The 14,587-nt window shown below is 53.5% G+C and overlaps 1 protein-coding gene across 1 annotated transcript in view; it reads right to left on the bottom strand.

Moving 5' to 3' along the window:
• The window catches only part of MYO5B (myosin VB), a 326,731-nt gene that overhangs the window by 68,051 nt on the left and 244,093 nt on the right, over window positions 1-14,587 (bottom strand). Inside the window, exon 17 of the mRNA XM_072734804.1 lies at window positions 10,986-11,072. Coding sequence (XP_072590905.1) covers window positions 10,986-11,072 — 87 coding nt within the window. The remainder of the gene's footprint in view (window positions 1-10,985; window positions 11,073-14,587) is intronic.

Consider the following 14,587-nt stretch of genomic DNA (forward strand, 5'->3'; position numbering starts at 1 on the left):
TCCCACCACTCACACACTTGAGTCTACCAAAGTAGGTTTCACTCAGGATAGTCCACATTCCTTAGAGGAATGCAAGCTCACTGCGACAGAAATGTTCAGCAACTCGCATTTAAAAAAAAAAAGGTGGGGGGGGAGAGCATAATAATCCCAGTGCCTTTTTGGTAAGTGTGCTCTGGGAGGTTTTGGAAGGGAATTGTGTTGAGGGCCAAGTCCGTGTCCTGGCCTCTGCCCAGAGCTCCACTTAAATGTCCTAAAGTTTTCGCTGAATGGGGCTATTTGTTAGGTGGGCTCCGCTCCGCTCCTCTCCGAAGCTACGCCCATTCACACGGATGCTCACGTGGACACTCCCAACTCTGGACCTGTGTTGTCACACGTTCTGTGTCAGCATGGGTCTGCTCTTAAGCGGCCTGACTTTTCCCCATCTACATCCCTCCGTAGGCGAGCCTGGCCATCCGTCCCCGGGTCCTGTGTCACCGGCAGCGGTGCGTGGTTGGCCCTGCTCACCACCCAGCGGTGCTGGGGGCACTGCACAGGCCCTGGCCCCAGGCACACCCGGGGGTCTCACCCCGCCTGCACATCCGTTAGGTGCTACCTGGAGGCTGAGCACCCACCGCCTCCCATTCCCCCTGGCCCAGGTGCTTGCGCACCCCCTCCCACAGTGCTAATGGGGTAGTAAACTTAGTCGTCCGCATCTCTCCTGGAGCACGTGCACCTTTACACAGGCCCTTCAGAAGTTGTCTCCAAAGGCGGAGCCCTGTGGGGTGGCACGTACTCCTGGGGGGCTGGCTCTCCTGGAGTATCCCTCTTACGCCAAACCAGCCCCCAGCACAGCCCCCCATCCCACTTCCTTCCCAGGCTGTTCTCCACACCCCCATGGGACGCAAGGGACACAGCTCTGGGCCTCTTGGCGCCTCTGTCACCACCTACCTGGCTGCAGGAATGATTTGTAACCCAACTCTGGGTGTCAGAGGGGCAAGTATGAGAGCAAGTGACAAAAGGAACTTTATGTCCTCATTGTGTGAGATGGCTGGTTACAGGTTATACCTTTTTTAAAGACTGCTTTCCTGAGAGGACTCAAATACAGACTCAAATACAGGTACTCTTAGTATTGACGGCAGATCTCAGTACGTTTGCAAAGTCATGCAACCGTGCCCAGTGCTGCATTCCAGAACATCTTCATAATCCCAAGCTCCCATGCCCAGGATTAGTCCCTCCCTATTCTTTCCTCCCTTCCGGACCCCTGTGACAGCTAGCAGGCTTTGTTTCCATGCCTTTTTTTTTTTTTTTTTTTAATTGAGACCGCAGAGTGCATGAGAATACGATCAGGGGACGGGTGGAGGCTGAGGGAGCTCGATTCCTGGACCCCGAGACCATGACGTGACCGAGCTGCCCAGACACACTATGTGCATGCTGCTCACTTTTGAACTGTCACAGATGTAATGGCAGCCATTGCTCAGCTCGAGCTGGCCAGGTGGTAGGTGGCCCTGTTCACGGATTCTCGGCAGCACGTGCAGGTTCCTTCAGGGGGATGGATGAAGGTGGGGGCCCCTGAGGCCTGCTTCACTTGTCAGGTTCCCCTCAAGTGGCAAGGGGGTCTATGAACCAAACCCACCAGAGGCAGGCCTTTTCCAGTGCTGCAGGGGGTCTGCCCTGCGGGAGGCTGTCTCAAGGATAGCAGTCTGTATGACAGACGTCAGAAGTCCTGATTCTGGAGCTTTGGGGCAGAGTGACGAAAAGCCACAGACTGGATGTGTGCTGTGTTTCTAACACACACACACAGGCTCCTGGATTTCTCCCAGGCTCTGTCTGTCCCGATCCCCAAGATTTAAACACAGGCCGTTCTCTCTACCAGTACCTCCACGTGGGGGAAGATGCAGATGGCACTACGTGCACATACAAAAGGCTTTGTGGGGCCCGAGCCATCCCATTGCTCGTGCCTGCCCATTGGGAGGTGTGGGCTCCCCCTGAAGGCTGCTCAGCAAGTCCCGTGTCACTTCCTGGTGGCACCTCCCTCCCCCACCCCGCGCTACAGTTACTTGTGCTCTTGTCTTATTTCTCCCTGTGAGTTTGCAATTTCTCTGGGGGATATAATCAGAGCACCATTTCGCTGGGCTAAAAACCCTAAATGACTCTAATTGGAAGAACTCTTACTGCTGACAGTTCCATCACATAGAGAAGTGACAGGTCCAAGGAAATGAGACAGTAGGGAGATGCGACTGCACACATGTCCAGGCCAGGACAGTACGTTGGAGTACAGAGGCCTGTGCTGATGTGGACCAGAGGTGAGACCTCAGGCACGTCCTACACTGGCCCACATGGAAGTCTCCAGAATGGAGCATGCATCACCCACCTCGGGAAGTACTTCTGACACTTTGGGGGCCCAGGAGGTCATGGATGTGGAGTGTTCACCCAAAGCTTTCCACAAATCTAAGTTACTCTTCCCTCCTGCCTGATCCTCATGCTCTTTTCCTCACGAAGGCTTCGTTGAGCACCTGCTCCAGGGGGAGGCCCAAGACAACAAGCCACCCACTGAGGGGCTCAGGGCAGGTCCTCCCTCCGGGGCTACCAAGGGAGCATGCGGCCACCATGTGACATGCGCAGTATGAGTGTCCTTCAGTCAAGGACCCAGAATCAAATGTGGATCCTCTTTTCTGCCAGCCTCTGTGCTTTTAGAGATAAAGTCCTTGCAGGAAAGGCTCCCTCACTTGTACAAGAACCATCTCCCAAGTGAAGCTAAACAGAATAGGCGATGATTTTTCAAAAAAATAGAATTTCTTCACAGAACTTCTTGATTTGGTGGCGACACCTGGATGGAGGTTTTTTGGGGTCACATGAAAATTGGAGAAGACCCCTCCACAGGAGTCCAGGATTCCCCCCAAAAGCACCCCACCACCACAGAATCCCTTCCTCTCATAGCATCTTTAACTGTTCCTGTCTCCATGTGGGATACAGAGCCTTGTAACCTCCCATAAAAGACAGTTTTTGTACAGGTGTTAGCTTCTTCACTGGACTCCAGCCTCTGCTGGCTGGGCTAGGATACACTTTTCAACTTCTCAGCACCTATCATGCTATCACTACACACAATCACATTTTAAAAGAATGGGTATTTTCCTGACCAATAAAATGGTTGGAATCGCAATATTAAATCTTCTCATTCTATGGGTGCTTCTCAAAAATGGCACTGCTGGCCTTGGAGCAGGACAACCCTTTGTGCTCACATGCACACAGAATATCTTCAGACTGTTCCCTACCACTTCATTCCTGGAGATAGGCAAAAATGTCCATGAATATTTCCAAAGTGTTCACTATAGAAGACAGTTCTAGCCCAAAGCCACCTTCCTGAGAACCACCAAGCATGCCTACCATCTGCCTCCACAATGTGAGTCTGCTGCTTCCCTTCCTGCCCTTTCCACCCTCCTCAGGCAGCCCTGGACAGGTCCACGCCCTCTTGCAGGATGAGTGTGGTTCACTGGCCTGGATCTGTCTTAAGCCAATACTAGGCCTGGCAGCTCTTCCATCTCACCTTGATGGTGGGAGAAGAGTGCCCATTCATGGTCTACTACTAGGCCCCTACTGTGGCTTCAGCCCTGGGCTCTATGGAGTTCTGGGGACCTCGAGGACAGAATGCACACCCAGCCCTGGTGCTCTCCCTGGATTTGGACTCACAGGCCAGGGGCTTGGCTCGATCTCTCAGATCTCACATGCCCCTGACCTGCTAGGGAGGCTTGCCCATCTGGTAGAAAAGTCACAGTTCTCTACCAGATGGGAAGACTTGGGTAGAGAAAGCCCAGGACCTATGATTCCTCCTGGTAAGAACAGGGAGATCAGATGCAAGGCTGGAAAGATGCTCCTTTGTAACAAGCTCCTCAGGCTCAAGACGGCATGTGGCAAACACATAGGGTGATGTTTGGTTGACGAAGTTCCCATCTAGAGCCTGGTAATGGACTTAACCATCTACGTGTGGGAACATTCTAGAGAACACACCTCCCTGAGTGGTCCTCAGTGGATGAATGTGAACAGATGGGGCAGATCTGTCGAAGTGGTAGCACTGTGCCCTCCCTTCTCCTGGATAGAGGCCCTCAAGGGGCTTTGGCTGGATAAGACAAATGTTAAGAGTCCCTCCAATGAGACCAGGGCATAAGTCACAGTCTCTACGAAACAGGCCATGAAGAAGAATCCCTGAAGACGGCATGTCAGGTTATCATGAGGATGAAAATAGCGAGCGTGTTTACAGGTCTTATCTGATAAGCATCTAGTATCTAGAAAATATAAGGAACTACCAGAGTACCAAAGAGACAAAACCCAATTAAAAAATGGGCAAAAGATCTGAATATATTTCCCCCAAAGAGGATATACAAATGGCCAATAAGCACATGAAAAGATGCTCAATATCATTAATCATCAGAGAAGTACTACCAAAATCACAAGGGAATCCCACTTGACACCCCCCAGGATGGCTGTGATAACAGACGGTAACAACTGTTGGTAAGAACGTACAGAAGAAGGAAGCCACATCCACTGCTGGTGGAAACATAAAATGGTGTGACCACTGTGGGAAACAGTCTGGCAGGCCCTCCAAGGGGTAAACAGAGTTACCATACAAGCCAGTAATCCCACTCCTGAGTATACAAGCAAGAGAAACAAACACGATGGTCTTAGGCAATATGAAAGAACAACATTCTGGTTCACATTAGAACCCAGATGACACAAAAGGCCACTCATTATACGCTTCTTGTGGTATGAGGCCCAGAGTAGACATATTCATAGAAAGAGAAAGTGAGTTAGTGGTGGTAAGGCTGGGAGGAGGGGGAGGAGGGGAAAGAGGTGGTGATCTCAAATGGGAACCAGGTTCTCTGTGCGGTGATAGAACATTCTGTGACTAGTAGTGAGGGCTGTACGAGTCTGGGAATATAATGAGAATCACCTGAGAACCACACACCTTAGAAGGATACTTTAACTGCACCTAAATCATGTCCCAAGTTGTATAAGTCACCGTGATGAACAGACGAGCCTCGTGGAGGACTTCTGCAAGGCAACACATGAGGCACAGGACGTGCCCTTGCCCTTACTTCAGCCCTGATACTCAGGGAGGGGCTCCTAGTGTCGGGCAGCAGGGTGTTCACCCTTCAGGCCGCTGCCAACAGCCTCTCCTTGCCTTCCCCTCTGCCCCCAGCCACGTCCAGGGAAACACAGGCTCAGCCTCAGGGGGCGCCGAGGTGGAAGGTTGCTCAGCTTTGCTGCCGAGGGAAAGAAACCTAGTGCTTCCCTACTGGCTCCAAGCTGGAGCTGAGCTACAATGTGAGGAGTGGAAATGGAAGCAGTCCTGGCACAGCCCCAATCTAGCCAAGGGGCTGCCGCTGACCTGTGACCGACACTTTCCCCCAAGGGGTGGTTTCAAGGCTGAGCCCATTGGCCAAGCAGTTGTGATGTGCAGCCCTGCTGAGGAACCTGTGACAGACTCAGGTCAGGGAAGTGAGAGCAGGGGAGGGGCCAGAATGAGGGGCCATAAGACCGGGGCGGCCGGGGGGGGGGGGGTGCAAAAGAATTGTCATGTTCTAAGTCACTGTGCTCAGCAAGTAACTGCATCTGTGATGAAATGGGCAGGTGAGGAACAACCTCTCAAGGCTCCACCTCCTGCCATGGTCCGGGGTTTGGTCCCTGTGGGGGCAGAAGGGATGGGGGTCTGGTTAGGGGTGCAAGTCCTTTCAGAGACCACTGCTGAGTTTTTCTGAGGTGTATAGGAGAAGCATGGAAGACTCAACAGTTTTGTTTTTAAATATACACACTGCACATCCAAGTCGTTCTCCCACAACATGCATGCTGTGCTTCAGGGAGTCAGCCTCACCAACCCTCTGGGACCAAAGCTGCGCTGACCCCCACCCCCCGCCCCCAGAGGGGCACACACCTGCACACCAAGATACACCCAGGGGGGCGCCAGGCCCAGGGGACAGTGGCCACACACTGCAGTCATCACGGTGTTTTGTGTACACGGTGACATGAGTATTTCTTAGCCACTGCAGTACATTTCAGATTGAATGATACATCTTCATTTTAATTCAGATGCACAGAAGAGCCATGATTCTTAGGGAGATAAAAATAGGCAAGTATCCTGGGGCTGGAGGGTAGGGCGAGGGAGCTGCAGAGGGCTGGTGCTGTGGGCTTGTTGGGCCTGTGTTCACGGCAGGACCAGCCAAGCATCCCGTGGGCATCCGTGGGCTGGACCCAGGAACCTGAGCTGAGGTCTCAGCTGTGAAGGACTGCCCTCCGCAAGGGCTCCCAGGGAAGTGCCCTCTGGACAATTCTCACAGGTCCCTCTGACCCTGGACCACATGTCTCTTTCTCTTTGGTATCTTCTTCCCTGGAAAGTGGCAGGAACCCTCTGGTCACTTCAATTGGAGAAACGTAGGAAAATGTCCTGCGTTGTAATCCCCTCATCAAAGAAGCCACTGAGGTTTCCTCTGGCAGCAGCCCTGCAAAGTCGTGGTTGTCTGACAAGCTGATGCAAGTGGAATCACTCTGCTCTCTCAAGTCTTAGTGCCATGGAGGCAAATTCTTTTTGAGATGACCCTCAATCCGCTCAGGAGGGCTCATCTTGCCCCAAAGTCAGGGTAACAATGACTGCAACGGCTCTACGTTACAGGGTCACACGCGTGACCCTTCATTCCTTTGAGCACTAGCACTTCGACAGGAACACAGGAGCTACAACAGCTTGCCTCCTTAATCCCCAGACACAGCAGACACGCCAGCCTCCTGGATGAAGTGTAAGGGAGATTTTCAAACAGTGAGGTCACCCCAAATGCCCACCACAATGGGCAGGGGCAGACAGGCAATGCATGGAGCCAGAAGACCACTGCTGTGGTACTTTGCCCCCCAGGCCTCTCCCCACCACTCACCTTTCAAAGAAGTGCCAACCTGGGTGCTGTGGCCTGGGGAGGGCAGATTAGCCCTGAAATAACACAGGTGACTCAGCTCTACCGTGACACTATCAGGTGTGCTATAGAACTGTGGCGCCTCTTCTCAAAAGATGATCCTTCAGACAGCAGTTTGGGGAGGGAATCCTCCCTGAGCCTTCAGCAAACTCTGCTGAGACGGCACAGGTACGGCCGTGCGAGACCTGAGCCCCAAAGTGTAAATCACAGCATGAGGTCACATTTTCTGTGAAGCAGAATATACCAGATTTTCCTTCCCTCCGTACACTCTCCACAATGCTTGCAACTATGCAAACCCCTGTGATCATCTGCTAGAAGGAAGGATGTGTGACTGGATGAGAGGCAGGGGTGCGGGTTTGTCAACACTGAGGGCAGTTCTGCTCTCAGCTGGGTGGAGTGGGCAGCAGGAGCAGCAGCTTTCCATAGGAATCTCAAGACTTGGAGGCAATGCAGCCTCCGAGCTGCCAAGGGAGAGGCTGTCTTGTGAGGAGAGAAGCCTCGCTGCGGAGGCTGAGACTGGAAGACTGACCAGTAGGAGCGAATGGTTGCCCCTTCTGCACCTGGACACCCGTGGCTTCCAGCCTGGTGGACTCCTCCTGCTGTCTCCCCACCAACCTGAAGCCCTTTCACCCCTTCAAGGCCCACCTCAAATCTCCCCTCCTCCATGAAGCCACATTTCCTCCCAAACTTGGCCTAGTTACACATTGCTCTCTGTTTTAGGTTCTCATCCCTTCTCCTCGGCTCTGAGCTCCGGATGTGCCGAGGCCACGACGTGGATCCTGAATCCCCTTCCAGCCCTCGGCACACAGCTAGAAGCTCGAAGGGGGTGAGACCTGAAGCAGGTGGCCAGATTAACAGGAGAGGAGACATGAAGGCAAGAAAATATGCTCATCGTAGCAGCTCATGTAAGACCAACAGGAGTAAACCCTAGTCCACTTCCAGAACAGAGGATCCTCTGCTGCAGCAGCAACTCTGGTGGGACCGTGGGTGGCACATGGTCACTCTGACTTCCCCGCAGGGCTGCCAGTGAGTCCAGGGGTGAACCCCAGGTGGCAGAGGCGCATGGGTCCTCCACCTAAAGCACGGTCAGACCCAGACTCCTGGCTTTCCCTGATGTTTTCTAAGAAGTTCACACCCTCTGCAGAGCACGCGTCATCCTACCACCAAACACCTCGATGTTTCACAAAGTCCTGGTGAAACAGGTGGCTCTTTATATCCTAAGACAGCCTCAGAACATCTTGTCTTTGCACGCTTATTTCCTTTCCCCTGGAGTGGCACCGTCCCAATGGTCATGCCTCCCACTTGACAAAACCCCCAGCAGCACCAAGTATACATTAGAGATGGAGATGGGCACCTGGGCTCCTCTGCTTACCTGGGGGCCTCCAGGCTGCACAGCACAGGTGAGACCATGAGGACCCGCAGTTTCAAAGGTTCTCCTACAAGGATCCTCCATGGTTGAACATGGGAGGTCTTGGCTCCGGTTCTGACAGACTGTAGGTAATTCTAAGACTTTCCTTAGGGAACTCTGGATGCTCTTTTGAGGGGACCAGACACATGGGGATTTCACAAAAATTAAGCTAAACATTCCTGGCATGGGCTCGTTCTGCCTTGACAATCGCGTCTGTAAGGATGCAGTTTCTTGCTCACACCTAAGCAAGTGATAAGCATGTACTAGCTCTACGTGGAGGCCTTGAGGTGCATTATGTCAGTCATGATGACCACTTATGACAGGACTACTTGGTGATAGGGCAGCCCAGGCTGAGATTAGTCGACTTGCTTGAGGTTACCAAGCCAAGGAGGATGGGAATGGATGGTGCAAGCCAGGCCTGACTCCGACCACTGGGCTCCTCTCAGGCTCATGCACAGTTTGCAGTCTAGGCTTCTACTCCCAAGCTGGGACAGGCAGAGCACCATCTACACCAAGCCTCCAGTTGGGGCCCAGCCCCTGGGGAGCAGACATAAAACCCTAGCCTTGCTCCTTGCCCCTGATATACCTGTTGGGACGGTGCCATTTGATGGCCATGAGCAGTAAGATGCCAGGTGGGGGAAGGGGGCTCCTAAGTCCTCTCAACCATGGCCACAGTGACTTTCCTCCATGGCCTCATCAGCCACAGTGTGTTTTACATCACAACGCATCACATCTATATATGAAGCTCACAGGAGGACACGCTGTGAGATCCTCTCTACCACAAACTGCCACCTTCTATTCTCTATCCCTTGTCACTTCACTAAATCAACAAGACGCCCATCATGGCCCTTTACATTGATTTCCTGGCCCACCAATGGCTTGCAAAGCCATTCTGGAAACAGAGGGCTGAAGATCGACTACAGACTTCCTTGGGAGGCAGGAGCAGAGCCCAGCTGCCTGGGGAGCACACGTGCAAAAGCAGTAGCCAGGCGGCTCCACAAGGCCCCTTTGGGTTTTGTGAGTTGCACGAATTTCAACTGATCCAAATGCTGTGCTTGGAGTAGCCACTGAAAGTTAATCCAACTGGCTGGACTGCAGCTCTGTGGAGCCACCGCACCCATGGCCCCTCAGTCAAGGGGCTAGTGGCGGGCACTGCAGGGCAGACAGGGCACAGCAGGTGGAGCCCTACCCTGAGGGGGCAAGCGTGGCTCACCTTGTTCATCAAGCAGTTGTCAGCAATTTGTATTCAGATCTCAGGGTCAGAACAGGAGGTGGAAGACAGACAGAGGCTGTCCCGGGGCTCTAGGCATGGAGAGACAGGGTTGCAGGGAGAGCACTCCAGCCTTCCACGCTGGCCAGGGCAGACTGTCCCCACCAATGCCCCAAGCTGCCTGGGTGTCCAGATCACTGGCAGTTCTTGTGCTTTCCCGGGCAAATGCAAACCCCTAATTCCAGCACTAACTTCCATCCAGGGCCTAACATTTGGGAATCATCAATAACTCAACATTTGAGTTATTCCGTGGTCAATGGCTGCTGCTATGACACCAATTCCTCCACGGCAGCAGCCGAGTGCCAGCCGGAGACAGCAGGGAGGGGGAAGGGAGGCCTGGCCTGCACGTCCTCCTTCCCCATTCCTGGTTCACTTCACCTCCTGACACATACGGCCCTTCCAAGGACAGGGGTCCCTGAGGAAACGAACACAAGCTCTGGGCTGCTAGGAGGCTCTGCTCAGCTCAGCCCCAATTCATGGCAAAGGACATCTAGCCTAGGAGATGCTGGTCTCCTCAGTATGACCTCAAGAGACTTAAGGTCGCCATCCTACTTCAGGGAAGTATCCAGAAAGGATCCAGTCTTGCCATAGCTTTGACAGATACCAGGTGGCTCAAGGGCTTATCCATAGTACAAACTAGATCTTGACAGTGGTTTTTACATTCAAGATTATATTTCCCACCATGGATTGGATTCTGTTTCAAGTTAAAGGGGCCCATTGATAAATGGATGAACAAAAAGCTATCTGTACCTACAATAGTGTTCAGCCACAAAAAGGAAGGAGATCCTGACATGTGCCCCATGGGTGAGCCTTAAAGGTCCCAGACCAAGTGGAAGAAGCCAGTTGCCACACCACCACCGCAGGATCCACTTACACAAAGGACACAGAGTCCCCAGAAACAGCAACAAAGTGGAAATGGTGGCTGCCCACCAGTGGAGGGTGGAGGACATGGGGATTTGGTGGTTAATGGCTACAGAATAAAAGAGCCCTGGAGACGGTGCACTGATAAGGAGTGCACTTACCACCACTGACCTGTATACCTCAAAACAACTCCGACTGTAAATATGTGTATTTTACAATATATTTTTAAAAAGGGAACAAGGTGGAAACAAAGGAGAACTCTCCTCTGCGGTCCCGGCTGGCTCATCACCCAGACCAATGCCAACCCGAAACATGAAAAGCTGTCCCAGATGATGCCCCCACCCCGTGAACTCCCATCACCTCTCAGGCCAATGTGCCGTCCTCCTCCCTGTGGGCACCCTGCTCGGGCCCTCAGCATTTGGGGACTTTGTGGAGCGTCAGTGTTGTTGTGTAAACGAGATCCCCGGGGAGCCTGGCCGTGGCCACCCATCAAGCACACGGCTGGTGGGTGCATTACCTGGATGGGTAGCCGGCCGCACTGATCCGGATTGTCTCCAACACCCCACATGCCCGGAGCTGCTGCACTGCTCTCTTGGGGTCAAAGCTGCGGAGACAGCAAGACAGGTTGTAAGTGGCGAAGAAACAGGAGCAAGGGACAGAGGACTTCTTCCTGCACGGAGCCACAGACTGCCATGCACCTTGAGCTCAGCCGCCACATGGAGACAAACTGACCTGGCTTGGCAGGTGCGGGAGCCAGAGCAGCACCCCAGCCCTGTGCGTGTCCCTGCTCTCACCTGGGGTACGTGGTCTTTCTCTTGGCAGAAGTGAATTCTATGTGCCCTCCAGGACCCATTCCTGCCTCCTCCCCAACCCTTCCCTTGTTGTTTCCACCTGCATGGGCATCTGCGTTCATTCAAAGGCCAACTCCTCTGCACGTGCCACCACAAGCAGTGCTTGGTTCAGGAGTTAGAGGGTGAGTTCCCGGCCAGGAGGACCTGTGGTCTGAACTGTGACTTGGGCACTTTCCAGCTGCATGGGTTATTTAGGGAAAGAGCATCATGGCTTCCTCAGGCCTTCGTACCCTCACCTATGTAACAGGGTCTAATAGTAGGATCCCTTTTCTTAGTGTTGGTGCAAAGATTGAACCCAATGGCCCGGGAGAGCAGTTAGACCACCATGCATGCATATTAGACCAACACTGGGATGCATGCATGGTCAGCTGCAGTTGTGGTGGCTGCCCAGGTAGGATAAGGAAACCCAGCTGCTCGTCTGCAGAGACATGAGGCATGTCTGCAATAGCTCACCTGCCCCAAACTGCTGTTTCGCATGAAACCCCAGCATTTACTCCAACATGTACATTGAGTAGGACACTGTAAGGTCAGCAACCAGGCGTGGCCTGAGAGCGCCCACAGAGGGACAGAAGCGGACAGAAGCAGTACCCCAAGTGGTACATGATAACCCGGTACAAGCACTGCCAGAGACGGGAGAGTACCAGGGCCAGCTCGGGCAGCAGGGAGTCCTCACAGGGAAGCACGAGCTGGACCAGAACCCATTCCTGCTCACAGTTGGCGAAGACCACTGTCCACCTGTGAGGGGATGGGAAGTACATGCACCTTCCCTTTCTGTTTCTCAGTTCAGCCCGAGCCCAGGGCCACACAGGCCTAGCACATCTTCCAAGTCAGCAGGTAGCCCATCTGCCCAGCAGAGACATGTGTGGCTTCATCTCCAGGACCTGGGGGTGGCCTCTGGCCACCCTTGCCTGCTGCCTCCCCGACGGCCCAGGGTCTTCTCACAGCTTGGGAGTATGGATCAGAGCTCTGCCTTGGAGATGTCCCCTGACTTCCCACTTCCACATACCACCGCTCAGGTCCCAGTGCTAGCCTCTCTTGCGCCAACGACCCAGATGTCCATCGAGGCACATGGACTGGATCAGTAGGCACCTCCCACACACCTGATGGCCATGAGCTGACCTGAGTCCAGGGACTCCTTGCCTTCCAGGCCAACCCTGGGACTCAGGGTCCCCAGGGTCATCCACATGGTCCTCCAGGCCCATGCCCCTTGGGCCTCCCCAACCACCTCTGAACCTGAGCAAGTCTGGCTACTTTTGATACCCAGCTCCTCCAGGAAGTCCTCCCGATTACTCTAGCCCCAAGGTGCCCATGGCACATAGGTGAGGGACAATCAAGCACTGAAGTCTACACAGTCCCCAACAAGGGGGCTACTTCAGGGGAATGAGTTTGACTTTCCTAAGTAGGCCAAGAGCTCCTCATGGAAGGTCCTATGGGCTGAAATAAAGCCAAAGGAGCCTAGACGTGTGTGGAGCCTTCGCTACACCTGGAGCCCACCTGGGCACCCCCTTTGCTGTATTCTGATGCATCACCAGGATGCAGTGTGGTACTGGGATCCCCGGAGACCCCTCACTGATGTGCAGGGATAGCGAGACATTGAGAACATGGAACATCAAGGCTACTATGACCTTGAGTGACCTGAGACAGCCTTTGGGATGCAGGCTCTGCTTCCCTCAGCCTGGGGGTGGCCAGCTGGGCCTGGAGTCAGGATGTGCTGGAGCTTGGGAACAGCTTCCTATGGGCTTCCCCCGCAAGGTTCTCTGCTCCAGCATTCCCCAGGCCGGGCCAATCCAGGCTACTCTGCGTACTAGGGGTGGGCAGCATGCTTGGCAAGCATCTGTGATCCCTTGTCCCTTGTGGGTCCACCTGCGGTCCCACCGACTTTCTGCTCACACTCACACACTCTCCTCCCAAGTTGGCGGCATTCTTTTCCCCATGGGATGTGGGGGAACAGGGCAAGGGTGAAGTGGAAAACTTGGTACGGCCACGGACAGCCTGTGCCACTCCGGGCAACGCATCATCTCCCTGAAGCTCCTTTTCCTCCCTGGTCCAACAGAGGCTGAGGCTCTCTGCCCAACTCTAATTCACCAGTTTGTTGTAAGGACTAAGTGATAGAGAAGAACGACACCATGGGGAGAAAACAAGTAGACGCCAAGACGACACTGCCACCCTCCTTAACTGCTCATGCCCTGGGGACGTGGACAGCCAGCCAACCTTCTGCATTTTAATCTCATGTCTTCAATAGGAAAGAAAGCCCAGGGTCACCCACATCTCTCACCAGTCTCACTGCCTGCTACCAGGTGACCAAGGGCAGAACACCAGCTATCCCACCTAGTGGAGTTGGGAGAACTATGGTGGGGACACACAACACTTCATTCGGGACTGCACAGTCACCACCGATAGAGTCCATCTGCTGAAATGCAGGGTTATACCTCTTCCTCCCAATGAACCTGCAGGGTCAGCAAAGCCAGCAGCTTGGAACCCAGCTCCCCACAGCAGTCATGTGCCACCTCACTGATTTTGCACACGCTGCCAGCTCCAGCTGGGACTCACTCTCTGTGGCGTGCTGCAGTCATGCTTCAGGACCTCAGGACTCCCAGGGCTGTCTGTTCCTGAGGCCGGGGAGCGGGGGGGACCAGCCCTCAGCACACTGGCCAGGTCCTCCAACTAGCGACCCCAGATTTATCACACTTGCCCAGGCCACCTCCACCCTGGACACTTCCCCACCCTCCTGCTTCTCTGTTCCTGCAGCACCCCCATGTACCCACAGACGGTCACATCTACACTGCTGTCCCTGGTCAGTGCTGGTAACTCCTTAAGGATGAGGGACATTTCTGTCATCCCACTTGTCCTAGCCCAGCGTCCAGTGAGCAAGGGGTATGATAGATGTTTTTTTGAAGGAAGGAGAGGGAAAAAGACATTTCTGTAAGAGATGCTATCAAAGCACTTCGTGGAGGACGACATCCTCCACTAGGGGCACAGTTCTGTCCTCCAAGGGACAGCTGGCAATCAAAGTATTTCTGGTTGTCACGGTGATGGGGATGCTGCCAGCATCCAACAGGACAGCCCCCCATAATAGCATATACCTGGCCCAAAGGATGCTAAGGTTGAGAGAGCAGTTGTAGGGAATGACGGGAGGCATACAGAACTTTCCTTCTAGAAGGATGCATCTATATTTTTAATAAGATACATATATTTTAAAATGTTATATATCTTACTCATAAAAATTTTTATGCTTCTCACAGATCATCTACGCCATCTCCTGGATTCC

The sequence above is a fragment of the Vulpes vulpes genome, chromosome 13 (assembly GCF_048418805.1).
Source record: "Vulpes vulpes isolate BD-2025 chromosome 13, VulVul3, whole genome shotgun sequence".
NCBI classification, from domain to species: Eukaryota; Metazoa; Chordata; class Mammalia; order Carnivora; family Canidae; genus Vulpes; species Vulpes vulpes.